Raw genomic sequence first — 17,768 nt, forward strand, 5'->3', positions numbered from 1 at the left:
GGGTTAATGGTGAAATTAAATTTCACTGCTGTTTTTAAATTAATTGAATCATCAGCGTGGGTAACGGGAAACAGTGGTATCATAATGTATTTGATATGGGTCTTTAAGTCAGCATTTGCTGTGAGATCTGGAGCACTAGATCTTGGTGGAAGCGATGGCTAACTGATATATTGCAGTTATGGCCACGGTACAAAGGCTCCTGCTCTGTCTTAAAACGTTCAGGTCATGAAGTTGAGTTGGTTTATGATATGGCTGTTTGCTGTGCGCGCTTCCCACGGCACTCCTCCATCATACTGGGAAAAACCCTGCAGTTGGCAGGAGCCAGTGGTGCTCCTGGTTTGTGACTCTGGGCAGGCAGCACATTGTGAAGATGCCCTTTTGGGTGACAAAGGAGCATTGGGGTTTTGCTCCTAGAAGTCTCTAAAGTTTTTTCTGCTGGAGGAAGCAGACACAGGGGAAAAGATGCTTTTTCCTCAAAGAAAACAGTGGAAAGACTTTTACTGATTTGCAGCATCATCTGGCCTTTCCTTGGTGGCCCTGGAGTGATCTCAGAACCTGCCTTGGAGGGCAGAAGCTGTCCAGGCCAAGGGTCAGCATCCTCATGTGATGTCCCCACCATGCTGGGGACAAAACTCCTAGCAGGCCATTATTGTATGGGCTCCTCTTTTCTTGTCCTTTTTACCCAGTTCAGCATGATGGGACTGCATCACAGTGTGATGCCTCAGTGGATGGTGGCACACCCCTTCACCAGTGCTAACAGAGGGCTGGTGTTAATTAAAATGTGGGAAAAACCAAAGTTTTAATGTATGTTTCGTGGAGCTGCTTGCACGTTTCCACCCATGAGGAGTTCCTGCATCCTATCCCAGCAGCCTGGGATTGCTGGAACAGGCAGGATGAGAGGAAATGACCTCAAGTTGCACCAGAGGAGGTTTAGATGGGATATTAGGAAAAATTTCTTCACTGAAAAGCTTGTCAAGCCTTGGAACAGGCTGCCCAGGGCAGTGATGGAGTCACCATCCCTGGAGGGATTTAAAAGCTGTGTAGATGTGGCCCTTGGGGACGTGGTTTAGTGGTGGGCTTGGCAGTACCGGGGAATGGTTGGACTCAATGTTCTTAGAGGTCTTTTCTGACATAAATGATTCTATGATTCCCTCTCGTCAGCAACTTCCTCCGGAGATCACAATTGTATAGATGACCCCGGAGTGCACCTACGGCCACGTCAGCAGCACTGCCTTTCACAGCCAAAATCTCAAGGCTGCTTAACCAACTGAAACCTCTCAGAAGCTGCCTTGATATGAATATTGATCTCCACATTTAACTCTGCTTTGCCCAGTCGATACTGCCCAGGCTGGTGGTGCGGAGAACAAACAGGCTACAAGGATGCACAGCTGGAGTTTGGAACAGGATTTGGTGGGACACACCAAAAACCTCAGTGCTGAAGAGCCTGTTCTAGTGCGCTAGCTCTGATTTTGTGTAAAGACTTGCTTATTATTTCTGCTAGTTATGTCTCTAATGAGGTGAGACGTGCCATATGTTGTCCATAGGGAGGGAGCGCCGCAGGTGGGGCGGGGGCTGGCCTGGTGGGTAGTTGCTACACAGAAGAGCCTGAAACTGCCTCAAACTCAGACTTGGTGAGCCAAGATTCCAGCTGATCCGTCTGTGCCATGGGCATTGGTGCCATGTCACGTCTCAGAGCCATCTACAAACTGGCAGCACCTTCTTGCTCTTCATCCACTGTCATGTTCTCCAGCTCCCGTCAGTTTAATCCTTCCATTCCTTCTTCCCTTCTCTTACCCGCAACAGGTTTTTGGTTCAAAATTAAGTGATTTTTGGGCTGGGCCCAACCACGCAGCTCCTTTGCCTGCTCACAGGAGTAACAGCCCTGATCTGAGCAGCCCAGGCTGCTCTCTGAGCAGAAGTTTGAAACTGAACCATAGCAGGGTAAAGAAATATTAATTGGTGAGCCTTGAACTTAATTTGAACAGGGCTCTGCTGTTTAAACAATTTTTTGGAGCCATAAACCAGAAGCCCCTTAATTATGGCTAATTATTTTCTGCGATGAATCTATATGGAAGCTCCTCAACGCGAGGGCTCCTCTGAAACGCACCAGTTGCATGTTCAGGCATCATCCAGCCTGAATGTCCCTAATAAAATCAGAGGCAGAAGTGTTGCCTCCAGCCTGGCTGCCTGACCAGGCAGGAGCCTGCTGCCTGCAGTGTCCTCAAACCCGGGGGTCGGGGCAGGGTGCAGGGGCTTGGAGGCTCCCTGGGCAGGCAGCTGGGGACCTGAGGGCAGGAAAGAGCAAGACAGGAGCTGTTTAGGACATGGACTTTAAACTCTCTGGCATTTGGGGTTTGTTTAGAAACCAGCTAGGTAAATATTTGTGAAGCGGTTGGGATCCGGCTGCGGGGTCAGGCGCTGTGCGCAGCCCTGCGGGCTGGTCTGGCTTCCTGTGGATCCCGTCCTTCCCACAGCAGGAGGCATGTCCATCCTCAGCCCTGCCCAGGAGATGGGGGAGGCAGTGCAGGGCATTTGGCATCATCACTTGGGCCGTGTTTCTCCAGGGTTTGGGGTGAGAACGGGTGCTGAGGTCTCTCTCCTGGGGTGTGCCATGTGTGATGCTTCAGTGAGACATATTTAGTGCTGGTCTCCTGGGGAGCCTGCACTGTGCATCCCACGGTTGTCCCCTCTGTGCAATCCAGGCTATTCTTGGGGGTTGGTGGTGCCTTTTCCAATTGAACCTGGAGCTCCTGTCCTGTGCACCTCCCCTTCTGTGGAGGGATCGTGCTGGGGACCCACAGTACATGCTAGGGCAGGTAAGACCTGTGGCTTGCTAGGGAGGATGGCACGGCACGGATAGTGTGGCAGGGATGGCACGACAAGGATGGCAGGGCAGAGGTGGCATGACAAGGATGGCAGGGCAGGGATGGCAGGGCAGGGGTGGCACAACGAGGATGGCACGACAGGGATGGCATGACACGGATGGCAGGGCAGGGATGGCATGACAAGGATGGAAGGGCAGGGGTGGCACAATGAGAATGGCAGGGCAGAGGTGGCACGATGAGGATGGCAGGGCAGTGGTGGCACGACGAGGATGGCAGGGCAGAGGTGGCACGATGAGGATGGCGCGACAAGGATGGCATGACACGGATGGCAGGGCAGGGATGGCACATCAAGGATGGCAGAGCGGGAGGACGGCATGACAGGGATGGCACAGCAGGAACGGCAGGGCGGGAGGATGGCATGACAAGGATGGCAGGGCAAGGATGGCAGGGTGGGAGGATGTCACAGCGAGGATGGCAGGGCAGGAGGATGGCAGGGCACGGTGCGGCGCCGGGGGAGCGGTCCAGGCTGCCTGTACACAGCAGCTGTCAGCGCTGCTGCCTTCACCCGCCCAGCCCCAGCCTCTTCCTCATGGCACAGATGGTTTTAACACTTTCCTGGGCCTTTTTTTCTATAATTAACTCTTGTTTGCAAGTGGGAAGACACTTCTTTCCTTTTGGCAGAGCCATCAAACTCTCCTCGGCGGTGTGCTTTTTTAAAGCCATCGTGTATCTATCCCCCAACTGCAGTCTGTTGTTTTTACCAGGATCTTTTAAGGCACTGGGCTGCCCCCCCTTTTCTCCCCCCCTTGCTCTTGCCCGGAGGTAAAATCCGCAGGGATTGCAGGCGGAGGAGGCCCCAGCCAGCTCCGGCAGGGGAGTTAACGAATCCGGCCAAGGCGATACAAAAGCCGGTGCCCGGGGAGGGGGGAAGATGGAGGGGGCCCCTTCTCTGCACCAGGAGCCTTTGAACCCCCCTGCTCCCAGCTTTGTGTGGCTTAGCAGGGTGCTGCCTACACAAAAGGCCCCTCGTCCCTCGTGTCATTTCCATGCTGCAGCTGGGAAGAGTTTTTCCCAGGAGAGGCTGTTGCCCACCGAAAGCCTGGTGGGCGCTGGGGGCTGCTGTGGTGGGTGCCCTGTCCCACTGGGATAAGGGGAGGGAGAAACCCCCAAGAGCCCTGGAGCTTCACCAGTACTTGGGAATCCACCCAGGAGGGGTGAGCAGGGAGGGGGATTCTTTCCAGCCTTTACAAAGACTTAGAAAAACTAACTGGAATGCCATGCACTGTGCTCTGCCTTTTGGGGAGCTCAGGATCTGCCTGTAGCTCCCTGTGGGGTTTTGCTTTCAGAGAGGTGAGGGGCTGCAGCTCTCAAAGCTGAAGGGTTTTGGGATGCTCACTTTTGGGGTCTGAGGATGGTCAGCATCACAGGCTGGTGCTCGTATGAATGTCACTGTGGAGAGGAGGGTGCTGTGGGGGCTGTGCCAGCGGTGTCCACCCACCAGCCCATGCCTGGGTTTGTGTCAGGGTGTTGCAAGAGCAGCTCTGACTGTGGGCAGTGCAGGAGTTGTTCTTACCTATGGGTATCAAATGGTGGGTGTGGAGAAAAAAAAAAAAAAAAAAAAAAAAAAAGAAAAAGCCCATCAGGAGGTTTCCACCAGCAATTCATGGCCGTGACCACCATGCCTGTGCTCCCTCCACTCCTCATCCTGGTCCATCCCTTGAACTCCACTCACCGGCTCTGTAGCCAGGTGTTTCCCAGCACTGCCAGTCTAAACAAGACCTTGCAGTGATGCTCAGTGCTCTCACATCTCTCCCTCCCCCTCTCTGCTGTCTGAAAGCCTGGGGCTCTTTTTTTTTTTTTTTTTTCTCCTTGCTCTCCAGACTTGAAGTTTTCCTGCCTCACGTACCAGTTTATTGCTGGGTCAGGGGGCAGGGGTTTGCACACTGGTTTTACAGGGTCCCTCCAGAACTGGCTTCAAAAAGCTCCCAGTTCATAAATGGAGGGGTTTGTATTAACCACTGTGTTTTGACAGGGAGAGGTGCTCTTAGAAGAGAAATAATTAATGTTTTGTAAGCTTTAAGGGTGATGTGGCTTGGAGTTGCGTCCAACAAAACCGCTCTGTGCAGAAAACAGTGATTTTTTAAACCCGTATTTTTATCAGAAATCCTCCCCCTGTCCCAATGTGCACCTTCTCAGTTGTGCAACCCCAGGGGGACTTTTCCATGGGGAAGTCCTGTGGCTCAGCTGTGCCTGGATCCCCAGTGCCAGCAACACCAAAGCAATGCAGAGAGCTGGTGTTAAGGTAAATAAAACGTGGGGCCACTTTGGAGTGGTGTTTCCGATCCCCAGGTTAAGGCAGGAGAGAGGCAGCAGAGCAGGAGGGGAGGTGGTGTGGTGAATTCCCTCTTATGCCATGGATGTGCACCTCTTCTCCTCCAGAACATGCTGAAATGGTTAAAATGCCTCTTCCCATTCACCCTCCCCCTCCCAAGAAATCCCAGCCTACCAGGGGAGATCTGCACCCCCTCCCAGCTAGCTTAGCCCCTGGCTTTTTTTGGCAGTGGAGAAAGCCACCAGTTCTTGGGAACAGCACTGAATTACACAGTGGCTTACGTCAGATTTACTCCTCCTGTCCTTTGCTCTAGCTGCTCTATTAATTTTGAAATGCCTTGAGCAATTATCAAACCTGGGAAACACTATTTTTTGGGGGGGCAGCACCCACAAATAACAGCAGTAAACCCTACTGTTGTAAAAGGGGAGGGAACACCAGACATAGGGCTGTGTTTGCCTGGATTTTGAGTGCTTTAATGTGAATTTTCCTCAGAAACCGTGTGTGTAGAGTGGTTGGGGGATCTCTCGGGGTATGGAAGGGGGATAACACCCTTTCCCCACCCATACACCACTTTTGAGGTCCAAAGCATTTCTCCCAGGGGCACAGAGGGTGTGAAGGGGCAGCCTGGGAGCAGGTTTGGGATGTGAAGGCTCCATATGGCTGGAAGGGATTAGCCTGGGGGATTAGATGAGTGGAGAGGAGGGGAAAGTTGCTGCAATCCCCCCTCCCCAAAAATCCTCATCTCTGACCCCTGGCAGATGCGCAGAGATGATTTCTGGGGACGATTAGCACTGCTGTGGGTTTGTCTGTGCCCCTGCAGTCACAGCTCGGGGTAAAGCAGTGCCCACGGCCCGGGCTGGGAGCCTGTGCTGGCAGGTGGTGAGGAAAGCTGGGATTTTCCTCCTGCCACCGCCTCACACCCACATCTTGCACCTTCCCTTGTGCTCGATGTGTTTCTAGCCTGAGCTGCCTGCTCAAGCTTTCAGCCTTGCCTGGAAAGAGTATCAGTGGTGCTCAGTCTGTGCTGCATGGACAAACCCGCTCCCCAGGGAGGGATGAGCCCAGGGCACAGCACTTGGGAAGTCGTGGGTGTTGTGACCTTGTTGGTGGCCATCCTCTGCTTGGGGAGGGTCACCACTGCTGCTGTGGGATGTGGGGAGGCAGGGTGTTCTGCAGCTCCAAACTGGGCAGTGAAACACTGCAGGGATCCAGGGTGCACCACAGCTCCATTGCTCCACAGCAGAACACTACAGGGATGCCAGGGTGCAAGATGTTCTGTGGCTCCTTTCCTGTGGCAGTATGTCAGTGAAAAGGTCTGCAATGGAGGGCAGAATATTTTCACCATTTTTCAGACATCACTCTGGAAATCATGGGAATCATGCCAAGGCATGATGGCTCTTCTCCATCATCACTCAGTTGCAAAACCCATCTTGCTTGGGATTGGGGTTTGCCAGCAGCTTTCCTCATGGTGCACCAGTGTTGCTGTCCCAGCCCTAGCTTGTCGAGGACTGGGTTGGCTCTTGGTGTACAACTGCAGCCTCATGAAGGATTTCTGAGCCCTTACTGGCTTTTTGGGATGAATCAAGGGTGCAGAAACATGGAGGGTTACCTATTGCAATACTCCCAGGAGGGTGGGTCCTATAGGATGGATGTTACTTGGGTGTTGGCAAGGACAAAAGCCCATAGCCATCATTGTTACTGAACACAGCAGTCCTCAAATCTGCTCTTGATCCATCCATCCCAGTTAATTCAGGGCTCTGAAGGGCTGCCCTGGGTCTGGCCACAGTGGTGCTGGCTGCTCCCGTGCAAAGTCCACCACCTTCCTCCCCATCCAGCCTGTCAGGGTTTATAGGATGTGCCGGACTTTGTCCCCATGCAGCAAGCCACAACCCTTAGTTGAGTTCAGCTGCCACCTCCACCTCAATTTAAGTCATTTCCACTCCTCCAACAGCATTTTTCATGAAAGATGCTGAGCAAGAGAAGGCTCTACAAAGCACCCATCAAACATCAACACAGCCACCTTTTTAAAAAAAAAAAGCTGATTTCCCTTTTGTTACCCTGCTGCTTTGTTAGAGAAGGCGATTTTTTTTCCCTTTCTTTTATTTTTTTTTATTTTTTTTTTAAATTTTTTTTTAACTGCTCGCTGTGGTAAAACTTCACAGATCAGCAGGCAAATCCATCAGGGGCCGCTGCGAGCGGGGCTGGATGCTCAGCCGCCTCCATAGGTACACAAAACCCTGCGGAGCGCCGGCGAAAGGTTACGGCACTGCTCGGAAAAGCGCCGCCGTAACCTTTCACAGCCGCTCAAAACGGGCTTTGTGTTATTACACGAAGATGGTGGCCACGAGCATCTCGTCAGGGATGGGCAGATGGTGTTCACCTGCTCCAGACCAACTTCTTTTGCCCTTTGCCTTTGGTGTCGGAGAATAATACCGGGGCAGCTGCTCGCAGTAAAATAGGCTTAAGCAAATGGGATATTTTGGCATTCAAGTGCGCGACAAGAATGGGAGTATTTGCATTAATTCTCTCCTCTCTTTCCCTGCGGCGGGTAGAGGATGGAGAAAACGGGGATGTTTTCCCGTGGGGTAAAGGCAGAGCCTGGTCTTCTCTGGCTGGATTGGGGGTGGGAAGTGCTGGATGCTGTGCTGGGGTGCCAGTGCTCCATCTCACAGCATCCAGCTGTCCAGACAATGGAAAAAGATGTTTTTCCGGGGAGGTCACAGTGCTTCCCGCTGCACTGCAAAGGCAGCTGCCGGGAAAGGAGGTCTCACCCTCTTCCCTGGATTCAGATGAGGGTTAGTTACCAGGCACCACTGACTCCCCATGCAGACTCACAGCTTGTTTTGTGTTATTTTTGATTGCGAAGAGCAAATGATGAGATCGATTGGCTGAAACACAAGGTGTGTTTCCAAATTTGAAAAAAAAAGAAAGAAAAATAAATTCGTAATCTGCGCTCATCTTTAATGGGGAAATCGCTGCCGGACTCCGGATGCCTTTGGGGTGTTTTGCCAATGGGATTGGCAATATTCTCGTTAGTTGTCAGTAAATCCTTTGGACAAGTTAAAACTAGTTTTCTTCAAATGCACGTGGTGCAGCGGCGTGGCATTTTTCTAAAGTCACGGGTTGTTATTATTATTTTTCTTTCCCGAATTGGATTACCAATTTAAATCTAGCTTTTCTTACAACCCCTTCCAAAATGCACTTGGCAGTTTCGATCTGGAAGAAGGCAGAGGAGCAGAGAACAGCAGGCACTGGGAAGCAGAAGTCCAGCTGCCAACACCAGCAGCCTCCTCTGCACCTCATCACCACATTATTACTAGTTTTTTGAGAGGGTAGGCATTATTTTCCTTAATGTGATCTTTTCAAAGGCTGGTGACAGAAAAGATTTGATTTTAGCTGTGATGCTTAAGGGAAGGATGGAAGGTGAGCTGGTGCACACAGCACTGAACGTCCAGCCATGCAATCCCACACAGTTACACCCCAGAAACTGCAGTGGTGGAGCAAGGGACATCACTGGGAGTAAAGTCCTGTGGAACTTGAAACCATCACAACTTCGTAGTGAACTCCAGGAAATCACCTCTCCCAGCAGCTTTGCTTGCTGGGAACATTTCCCTTTTGGTTTTAAGAACTGTGATGTTTTTTAAAATCTGAAATTAATCTGTGAGCTTTCCATAAAGTCCTGTGTGTGTACATCAGGGGCACATTTAGTGGAACAACTGAGTGTCCAGTGCAGAAGGGAATGCAGATTGCTCGTGTAAGGAGTTGCTGAGTGGCCCTCACAGACCTGAGCGTCCCACACTGATAGATGAGCAGTAGATTAATAGTCCTAAGCAATTGCATTATCTAATGAAAATTTTATATAATTATTTTATATAACTTTTTTGGCAGGTAGACCCTGAAATGGATGGTATTGATTGCTGGAAAAGAGCCTGGCCTGTCTGTTGCTGGAATTATTAGAGGAGAATTGATAGTAATTAATACCTGTGTATTTACAGCATTTTCCAGGGTGCTAATTGCATGGGATCCATTTAAGCTGTTTGGCAGTGGGCAGGGTTCATACACTGGTTCTCATACACTGGTTTTAAGGTGTAGCTGGGTGTGGATCTTGTGCTGGGAGTGGGAAAGCTGGGACCATTAGCTTCATCTTCACTCCAAGCCAGAGATAGGGGCCTCTCCATGGGGCTGCCCATGGCAAAGCATCCTTAAATACCAGGTTTGGGGTGAATCCCTAAATACCAGGGTCTGATACACCCAACCACATGGTGTGAAGCCCTGGAGTGCTCTCCTCTGCAAAGCCCTTCCTGAGTCAGGAGAAGCACTTCCAGCAAGCCCAGGCTTCACTTCCCCCAAGTTTCCCTTTGTAAACCTCCCTGTACACACGCGTGTGCAAAGCGGAGCCTAATTGCATTTAGTCTGTCCTACACCTCCCATGCTTATCCCCCCCACCCCACCCCTCCCCGCTCTCCACCCCCCTTTAATTCGGTCGCTGTGAAATTTTTGCAGCCCTGCCAAGTTATTTCCTTGGGATATATTTAGAGAAAGCCAGCTCAGCAGAGCGCGCTGGGTGTTTGTGGAAGGATGTTTGTAAATGTTAGCAGGAACGCTGGCGGGCTGGCGGAGCAGATGTCCGCGAGATGCTACCAAGAGCCTTATTTACAAACTTGTAAATGACTGAAGGGGTTTCCTTCCCAGGGATAAGGGGGACGCCGACTTAAGAGATTAAAATCCTATTGTTTCGTGGCCGGAGCTGCTGTCTCAGATTATCCTTTACAAGGGAGGGGAGAAAAAAAAAACCAACAAAAAACCCCTTCGTATTAGCTTGAAACGCCATTCAAGTGTTGTGCCTTTTTTCATGGTTGGGGTTTTTTTAAGGCTCAAGGAAAATACGGGGCTGGGGGTTGTTTATTTCTCCATAAAGGAGAAGGAAAAAGTTGTCGAGCGTGGCTGTTCCTGACCAGGGTGTGTGCTGGAGCTTTGTGTGCCAGGCAGCTTGCAGGTGATGGATTTAAAATAAGCACAAAAAGCTTGTGCTGTTGTAGAAGTATAATGAAGCTGAACTTGTATGCACAGCATGGTGTCCTATGGGAGCACAGCGATGGCTTTTGGGTGGTTTGGTGATACTGGTATGAGCCCATTTAATCTGTTTGGCGGTTTTTTATGTCTTGGGAATACACAAAGCTTCAACACAGTGTTCTTTTACCTTCTCTTACTCTAAAATAAACCAAAACTGGTTTGTTTTGTCTTCTGGAGCATCCAGCTAAGTGGCTTGCACTGCAGGAAGCAGGATGGGCTCTGGCAAGCACTGGCTGGAGAGCACAGCGTGCCCCAAGAAAACACTGAGCCCACCTGAGAGGCTCTGCAGGCACCATGGTTTTGAAGTGGGTGCTGGCACGTGGGCTGGCAGTCACACTCTCAGAACCTGCAGCAGGCTGGTGTTGTATTTATTTTGGTGCACGTTGATACAAGGCAGGTACTGACACCGACCCGTGCAGGGGAGTGATGTGGGAGAGGATCTGAGGGCTGGGTCCGGAGGAAGCGTCCGGCATGTCGTCCTCCCTGGCGTTAATCAGGTTATTGTGAGGTGTGGGAGGGTTCTATTATTAAATTTAAAACCTGGCTATATAAGATGAAGGCAGCTTTAACGAGATGAAAAGGCTTAACTGGAGTCCAATTAAATTCCGTATTACCTGTTTACGCAGCCTGCTTAAGTCCTGACCCGCACGCTGGTTTCTTCTTTAGGCTCCAAAGCCTGTGCTCTAGGCAAAAAAATAAAATCAAAGGAGACAGATACCAGATCACCAGCATGTCCTGAGCACCCCTGCCTGCTCCTACCAGAGGCAGCTGCCCTTAAGTCTTGTGCTGCTCCCACAGTGGCTGCAAGGTGTGAGATGCAGCCAAAATCCTCTGGTCCACTCTTCTGGAGAGGAGAGAGGACAAAAACAGCTGGAGCTCAAAAAGGAAATACCCAGCCATCCTTAGTTTGGTTTTAGGTCTGTGCCATGAAAATACTTTTGGTCTCCCCATCTCACTGCTGGGTTGATGGAGGCTGTGCCTGGCCAAGCAGCCAGTGCTGGTGGTGCTTCCCACAAATGGAGCATCCTCTCTGCTGCCTGCCAGCGTCTTGCACCATTCTTGCATGTTATTTTTATTAAAAATAAGTGTTTGGTGAAAGCCAGTGTGGGATGCTGGGGCAAGAAGCTCACCTTGTGCAATGGGGACATCAGCTTGCATTTAGTGGCAGAGTTACTACCAACAGTTGGAACCTGTTTTTCATAGATGGTTAATAGAAACCACTGCTTGTGTTGTTGGTGAAGCGTGGCAGGTTTGGGTGGGTGGTGAGCTGGGGCTTGGCTGGTGCCCTGCCACCATTGTCTCACCACAACACTGAGAGCCTTGCAGGATGGGGTGCAGTGCCTTAGCCCACCTTCAGGCTGCTCTTCAAGGTCCACAAAGGGGATGAGGAGGAAGAATCCCTTGCAGCAGCTCCATGTGTGGACAGCACATCCTTGGCTTCCCAAGCCCTCTCTTTGTAGGGTGCTGCCTTTTATTAGCCAGGTACTTGAGAGCTGGGAGCAGCAACGTTCTGGCAGTGAGGGGTGATTTCATGCCACCTGCTGTGGTTTCTAAACTCAGCCCCCAAAACCCTGGCGGGGCCTCGGCGGTGCCTCCCGGCTGCCGTGGGGCCGAGCGCGCGGCAGGGCGGGGGGCAGGAAACGGCTCGCCGCACCCTGCTCACAGCAAACCCCCACGCCCAGCAAAGACCTAGACCCTGCAGTAAAGAGAGTAAATAAATAAAAGCACCGGACCGCAGCTCCTCCCAGGGCTGTGGGACAGCTGAGGTGGGTTATGTTCCCAGCTCAGCCAGCCTGGGAAAGCAAATTTGGGTGACACCAAAGTGCTGGTGGGGATGTGCCAGAGGATGGGGAGCTGTGCAGGGCAGCCAGGGCAGTGCTGCTTCCTGCTGCTCTGCAGCACGGTTAATACAGCAGAATAACCTGGTTTCTCCTGAAGGATTAGGTTAAAAAAACAAGATGGTTTTAATAGCCCTTTTACATCCTGCATAGATTGTAGCTGAAGACCCCAACCAGCTTTGTAGCACAGCCAGACAGCACATCTTTTCCCTTTTTCCCTTTTTTCCCCTCCATAACCTGATGCCAGCGGTCCTGTGCAAGTGGGCTCCTATTGATAATTCAAGTGCCCAGCTCCTGGCTGTGCTGTTTTGTCCGATTTCCATTGCCTCCTGACCTCCATCCTTCTTTATTTGCAAAGCTATACTTGCAGGCAGCGGTAATAAATCAATTAATGACTCTGATGAATCGTTTAATGGCTGACAAAATAACACTACAGTCAACAGCTTGGATCTCTACAGCAGTACCAGAAGATGCTGGTTGACTCAGGGTAGGGAGACGAAACAGAGACTGTTAGCTCAATTAGTGCAATTAGTGTGCGATTTAAAGGCTTAGACGGCATCTGCTGGCGTACCAGGCCAGTGTGTTAACTGAGAGCTTCGGTTTGGAAGCGAAACACGGTGATCCAGATTGTCATTCCACTGGCTTCCACGAAAAAAAAGAGGGAAAATACCAACGTATGCAGCAGGGAATTAAAAATACATATGTGTGTTTGTGTATATAGCTATACATGTGCGCCCCGGGAACACATATATATTGATTTCCAACGTGGGGGAAATTTGCCATCTTATAAAAGGCAAATGAAGCTGGCATGCCAGCATTGCCAGAGCTGTCCTGGCTCATTTCTGGGAGTGGTTTTCATGTGTTTTGGTGGGAGGAAATTTGGGGTGTCACATGCCAATGGGGACATTCGTGTGGCTGATGTGCTTCTGGTTCAGCTCCAGCTCGGATGTGGTGGCACAGCAGTTCCGTGCCCACTTTCTGCCAGCTTCCATGGCAACTGCACATTGTCTGTATCTTCACCGGGGAGATCCGATGGGTTTTAGATATTCACCTAAGGAGAGAGCTTGGGAAAGCAAACTGCAACCAAGAGTCCCTAAAAAGAGTTTCTGGGACAAAATGTTGAAAATAAACCATGTGGGAGGAGCTGTGTGGGCAAAAAAGTCCTGGAAATGGGTGCTGGAAAGCCCTTGAGTTTGGGCACTGACCCTTAGAGTTTGGGTGCTCACCCTTAAGGTTCGAAAAAGTTGTTCCTGCTGTCTTTTTTTATCTTTTTTCTTTCATTTGTGGCTCACACAAGTGTTTTTACAGAGCTGCTGCAGCCACGGCTGCGCTCACATCGCTTCGCCGGGGCTAAAGGTGCCTCGGTGTTTACCTTAGCAGCGGTGATGGGGAGGGAAATAAAAAAAGAAATAAAATGTCACTTCGCAGCCTTGTAAATCATTCATCAAGGGCTGACCAATTTGGCTCCCATCCTACAATATGCTCAGGGCACTTGCGGGTTTTTAATTACCAAGTTCTGCCAAGCGCCACATGTGTGAGGAACTTTAAATCCCCGTTTACGCTGCGAAGGCATAGGTGAGGTTTCAGGGTGTTTAACACGGAAAAATACTCTGTGGTTTTGTGGAAAAATGGGCATTTACTTCAAGATTTTCTTTGGCTCCTCTGCCTTTCTCCCTCTGCTCCCTGTTGCAGAGAGGAGGAGAAGAGCAGCGTCCTTCCCCCCCAGATCCCCAAATCCATGTTCCTCCTCACTCCCCACCACTTCAGGATCCATTTCGCTTTGGGAGATTCCCGAAGCAAAGGATTATAGTGTGCTGGAAATCTCTTGAAACCATAAAATATCACCTTGGCAGCTTTATTGCAGCGCTTGCCGCCTTGGGAGAGAAGCGTTTTGCGTGATAGAGGGTTTAATAAAGGAAATTCCAAATGGGCTCGCTGCAGTTTGGGGCTCAGTCTTATATATTTTTGCATTAAGAACCGTCATCTGCTTTGCAGAGAAACTGCAATATGTTCATGGCCTTGGATTAAGATTTGGTTTTACTTTTATAGCTGACCCACTTGGGGGGATGGAGGGAGGGAGAGAAGTGGGTTCACTCCCTCTCCCATCTATTTTTGCTGCCGTCTGATGTATAAAAAGAGCCTGGAATGGGCAGGCTTATTTTTCCTGCCAGGATTTTTTTTTTTTTATTAACTGTAAAAACACTCAGATCTGGCCTTTGCTGCTGATGGGGGGAAGGCTGTTTCTGATGCCTTGTTCAGGGGCACGGGGGGAGCGTGGTGTGGGCTGTGGCTGGGGGTGCAGGACTCTGTAGCCTCAGGGGGAATTGGTTATTTCACAGAGGGAGGTTCTTACTGGGGAATCAGCCTCCACTGTTGTCTGTGACACTTGGAGCTCTGAGATGCTGGGGTGGGAAAACCAGCCACTCATCCAGCATGGTCCTGGCCTTCATCCCACATCCTGCACGCCAGCTCCTGCTGGAGAGCATGATGAGGGGCACGAGGGATGCCCCAGGAAGGCACAAGGCAATGATTAGTCTGGTGCTCCCCCGCCTCTGCAAGGCTTTCTGGTCAGGAATAGCAAGGTTGCCGACCAAACATGGGGATCCCATCTTGGCAATCCTGAGTCCTTAGTAATAATCCTTAATTTTCCAGGCTGCCCTGACAGCCTGGCTTCCCCCTCTGCTCACATCTTGTGGCTGTTGCTGCATCGGATGCGGTCGGGAGCCGGGGCTGGCTCGGCTGCTGTCAGGACATGGGGTTTGTTGGGTAAAACCAAGCCTGAGCAGGCTCACATGTACCCCATCTGTTCATGGGATTTCCTCAGTGGAAAATTTTTCCACTATGGTTTTAGGTGGGTACGTCCATCATGAAAATGGTGGAGGGAGTAGTTCAGTGATCCAAATCCAGTTAACACCACTGAGGTGCCTTTATAACTGCCCTGTAATGGGAATGGGGGTCGTGGTGAGCAAAATGGGGTGCACTTGGATGGCACAGGTACTGCTCATAATCTCACAGGGATGTGTCAACAGCACATCTTCTTTTAGAGAAAGAACTTTTTATTGTATTTTCCTTCAGAGTAGGAGCTTTCCATCATGCTGGTGCTTTCCCAGAGGAAGTGGATAAATACAAATAGGAATGCTGAGAGGAGGGAGTGGGGTGTCCAGGTAATCCATGTCTGTTCCCGTCCCTTCTTTTTGGGGCTGGAGCTGTGCTGGTGGCTCATTCTGGCACGACGCTGACTCCACAGGTTGAATGCAATGAATTTGGAAATGAATAGTAAAGCCTTGATGTGCTGGTGAGGTCAGGGAAGCATAATTTTCGAAGGACAGGGCTAAACCAGTGAGCTATATGGTGAGGAGGTGGGAGAGAAGCATTTTAAAAGCTTTCAAACACCTTCTGCCTAAAATTACATGTTGGATGGGGCTTCTTGGTGGATTAACAAGACTCAGTGCCTGGGTAAATGAATAAACAATCCTCAGAATCATCTCCAGGTTCTATGTGGCCATCTCCTCCATGGGTGAGTCACAGAGGCCGGTGCCCCTCCAGCTATGAGCATCCTCCTCCAGTTCCTCTACGGGGGAAAAATGCTCATGGCTCCAGAGACAGACACAAGGCAGATTGACTCAGTGTGATGTGGCAGGAGAGGTGGCGTTTTAAACATGCTTTTATCATAACTCTGACCATGTTTGCCCTGGTTTTGTTCCCCACAGAGCGCAGCTGCTGCCCCGAGTCCCGTGCTTGGAAACATTCCCCCGAATGACGGGATGCCCGGGGGTCCCATCCCACCCGGGTTCTTCCAGGTAGGCTGCTGCTCCTCCCGGTGCTCCCTCCTCACCGCACGTGTTCGCTTTCGCTCTGGGTGTCAGCGCTGTCGTGCCTGTGTTTTGTTTTGTTGGTTTTGTTTTTTTTTTCCCCCCAAGAGGATGCTAGGGAAGCAGCATGCCTGCACAGCTGACCTGTCTAGGAATAACTTGTGTTCTTGCTGTCCTTCCATGTTTGCTTTCTATTTTTTTTTTTGTGGCCTTAAAGCAAATTCCTTGCTCGGAGAGGTTACTGTGTATTTACAACCAATGTTTTTTTTCCAAAGCTGCTTGGTTTGTGTTTGGGTTGGGATTGTATTTGTTCTCCAGTCCTAACAGACGTGTGTAATTGAAAACATTCTGGATTTTGATTCCTGAAACTTTTTCCCCCTCCTCTGGTTAACCACTTGATTTTTTCCAAATGCAATCACTGAATGCATTAACAAACCCTGGCTGCGGCTGCAGGCGGGAGTGGGCTCCAGCCAAATCCCTGAATGCCGTGGAGGCACCTTGTAAGCAAATACCCAGCAAAGTCTCCAAAGTCCCCTTGCTCCTTCCTTATCCCACAACAAGCTCTGACAGAGGAGGGGGTAACACGTTTGGAGTGACGCTGACAGAAAGGATATCAACAAGCACAAAGAAAAGGAGTTTTCAAATCTTGAGCCTTGGGGGCTTTCTCAGGAATCTCTTTTCCCAGAGTGAGCTGCACTGGTTTGCAGCAACATAAGCTTTCAGTGCTTTAAAATCCTCCTGCTTGAGGATGAAACACTTGTTCACGTAAAAAATGGGATAAGAGTTGAAAGGAATATTTGTTTTGGCAAGCTGGGCTTTTTTTAATCTGAGCTTGTGATTTGTATATGGGAGAACTTCTCGGGCAGTAGACAGGCAAGCTCGATAAGGAGCCTGTGATTTATTGTGGCGATATCTGAGCCCGATATCGGCGACTGCGTTTGTGTGGGAAGGGGGAAGGAGGGTCCTGTCTTTTTTTTGAGAGAGAGAAAGAGAGATCCCATTTCCTGAACATGCTTCTGACAGAGGAAGAATATCCGATATTGATCAGGAGCCCTAAAACAGGCGAATCTCGTAGCAGCTCTCGGCGGCGGGGGGTGAAGCCAACGGCGGAGATGCAATCTCGCAGGTCATAGCTGCTGCCAGCAATCCCAGTGCCAAGCTGCTGCTTCCAACAAATGTGTCTCCAAAACGTCCTGATCTCGCCCCGCAGTGAAGCTGACTGTCCTTTGGGGCTTCTGCTTCACGCCGAGCTGTGAGGGCTGCAAAACTGGCATGAAATTTAGGGCAAGGCAGCAAGAGTATGGGTTGGCTTTCCCTGAGTGGGAAAGGTGAGGAAGAGGAGTCACATCTCTCCAGACTTACTGTTCATGCTGCCGTCTCAACTCTTCCCGTTGACAGCCTCCAAGCTGTCCCCCCTCTCTTTCCTTTCTGCCCTCCTGTAGCACTTTTGCACTGAGGGTCTGATTCAGGAGCAGACAATCCATCCTAGCTCCCTGCCTCCCCTGCAGCTGGCCCAGGAGCCACTGGGGAAGGGGGTGGCTCAGAAGCAGGAGTAGATCCTGAAACCCCAGACAACGTAACAACGCCAGTACAGGTTATGCTGCCCATCCCCAGCACTGCCAGAGGGAAGAGAGGATGGGTGCCGGTGCATATGGCTCACATGTGACATCTCAAGAGCCTGCCTTTCCTGAAAGCCCTCCAACATCTGGTTTCTCCTCCCAGCCCTCGGGATGGAAAGCAGAAGAAAAATCCCACCTTTTAACACAGTCTGAACATCGCCTCCATGAAAGCCTGTCTGATTTATTGCTGGTGCTGGAGCTCATTCCAGCTTCAGGAGATGCTGGAGAGCAGCTCCTGCAGAGATGGGCTGGAGGCTCAGTGTCGAGCC

The 17,768-nt window shown here is 50.7% G+C and overlaps 1 protein-coding gene across 3 annotated transcripts in view; it reads left to right on the top strand.

Moving 5' to 3' along the window:
* Positions 1 to 17,768, top strand: part of SSBP3 (single stranded DNA binding protein 3) — a 54,829-nt gene that overhangs the window by 21,676 nt on the left and 15,385 nt on the right. For all 3 annotated transcript variants that reach the window (XM_083867574.1, XM_083867576.1, XM_083867575.1), the window contains exon 5: positions 15,779 to 15,868. In XM_083867574.1, the coding sequence (XP_083723700.1) occupies positions 15,779 to 15,868 (90 nt within the window). The remainder of the gene's footprint in view (positions 1 to 15,778; positions 15,869 to 17,768) is intronic.

Source organism: Zosterops lateralis (assembly GCF_965231275.1).
Source record: "Zosterops lateralis genome assembly, chromosome: 9".
NCBI lineage: Eukaryota > Metazoa > Chordata > Aves > Passeriformes > Zosteropidae > Zosterops > Zosterops lateralis.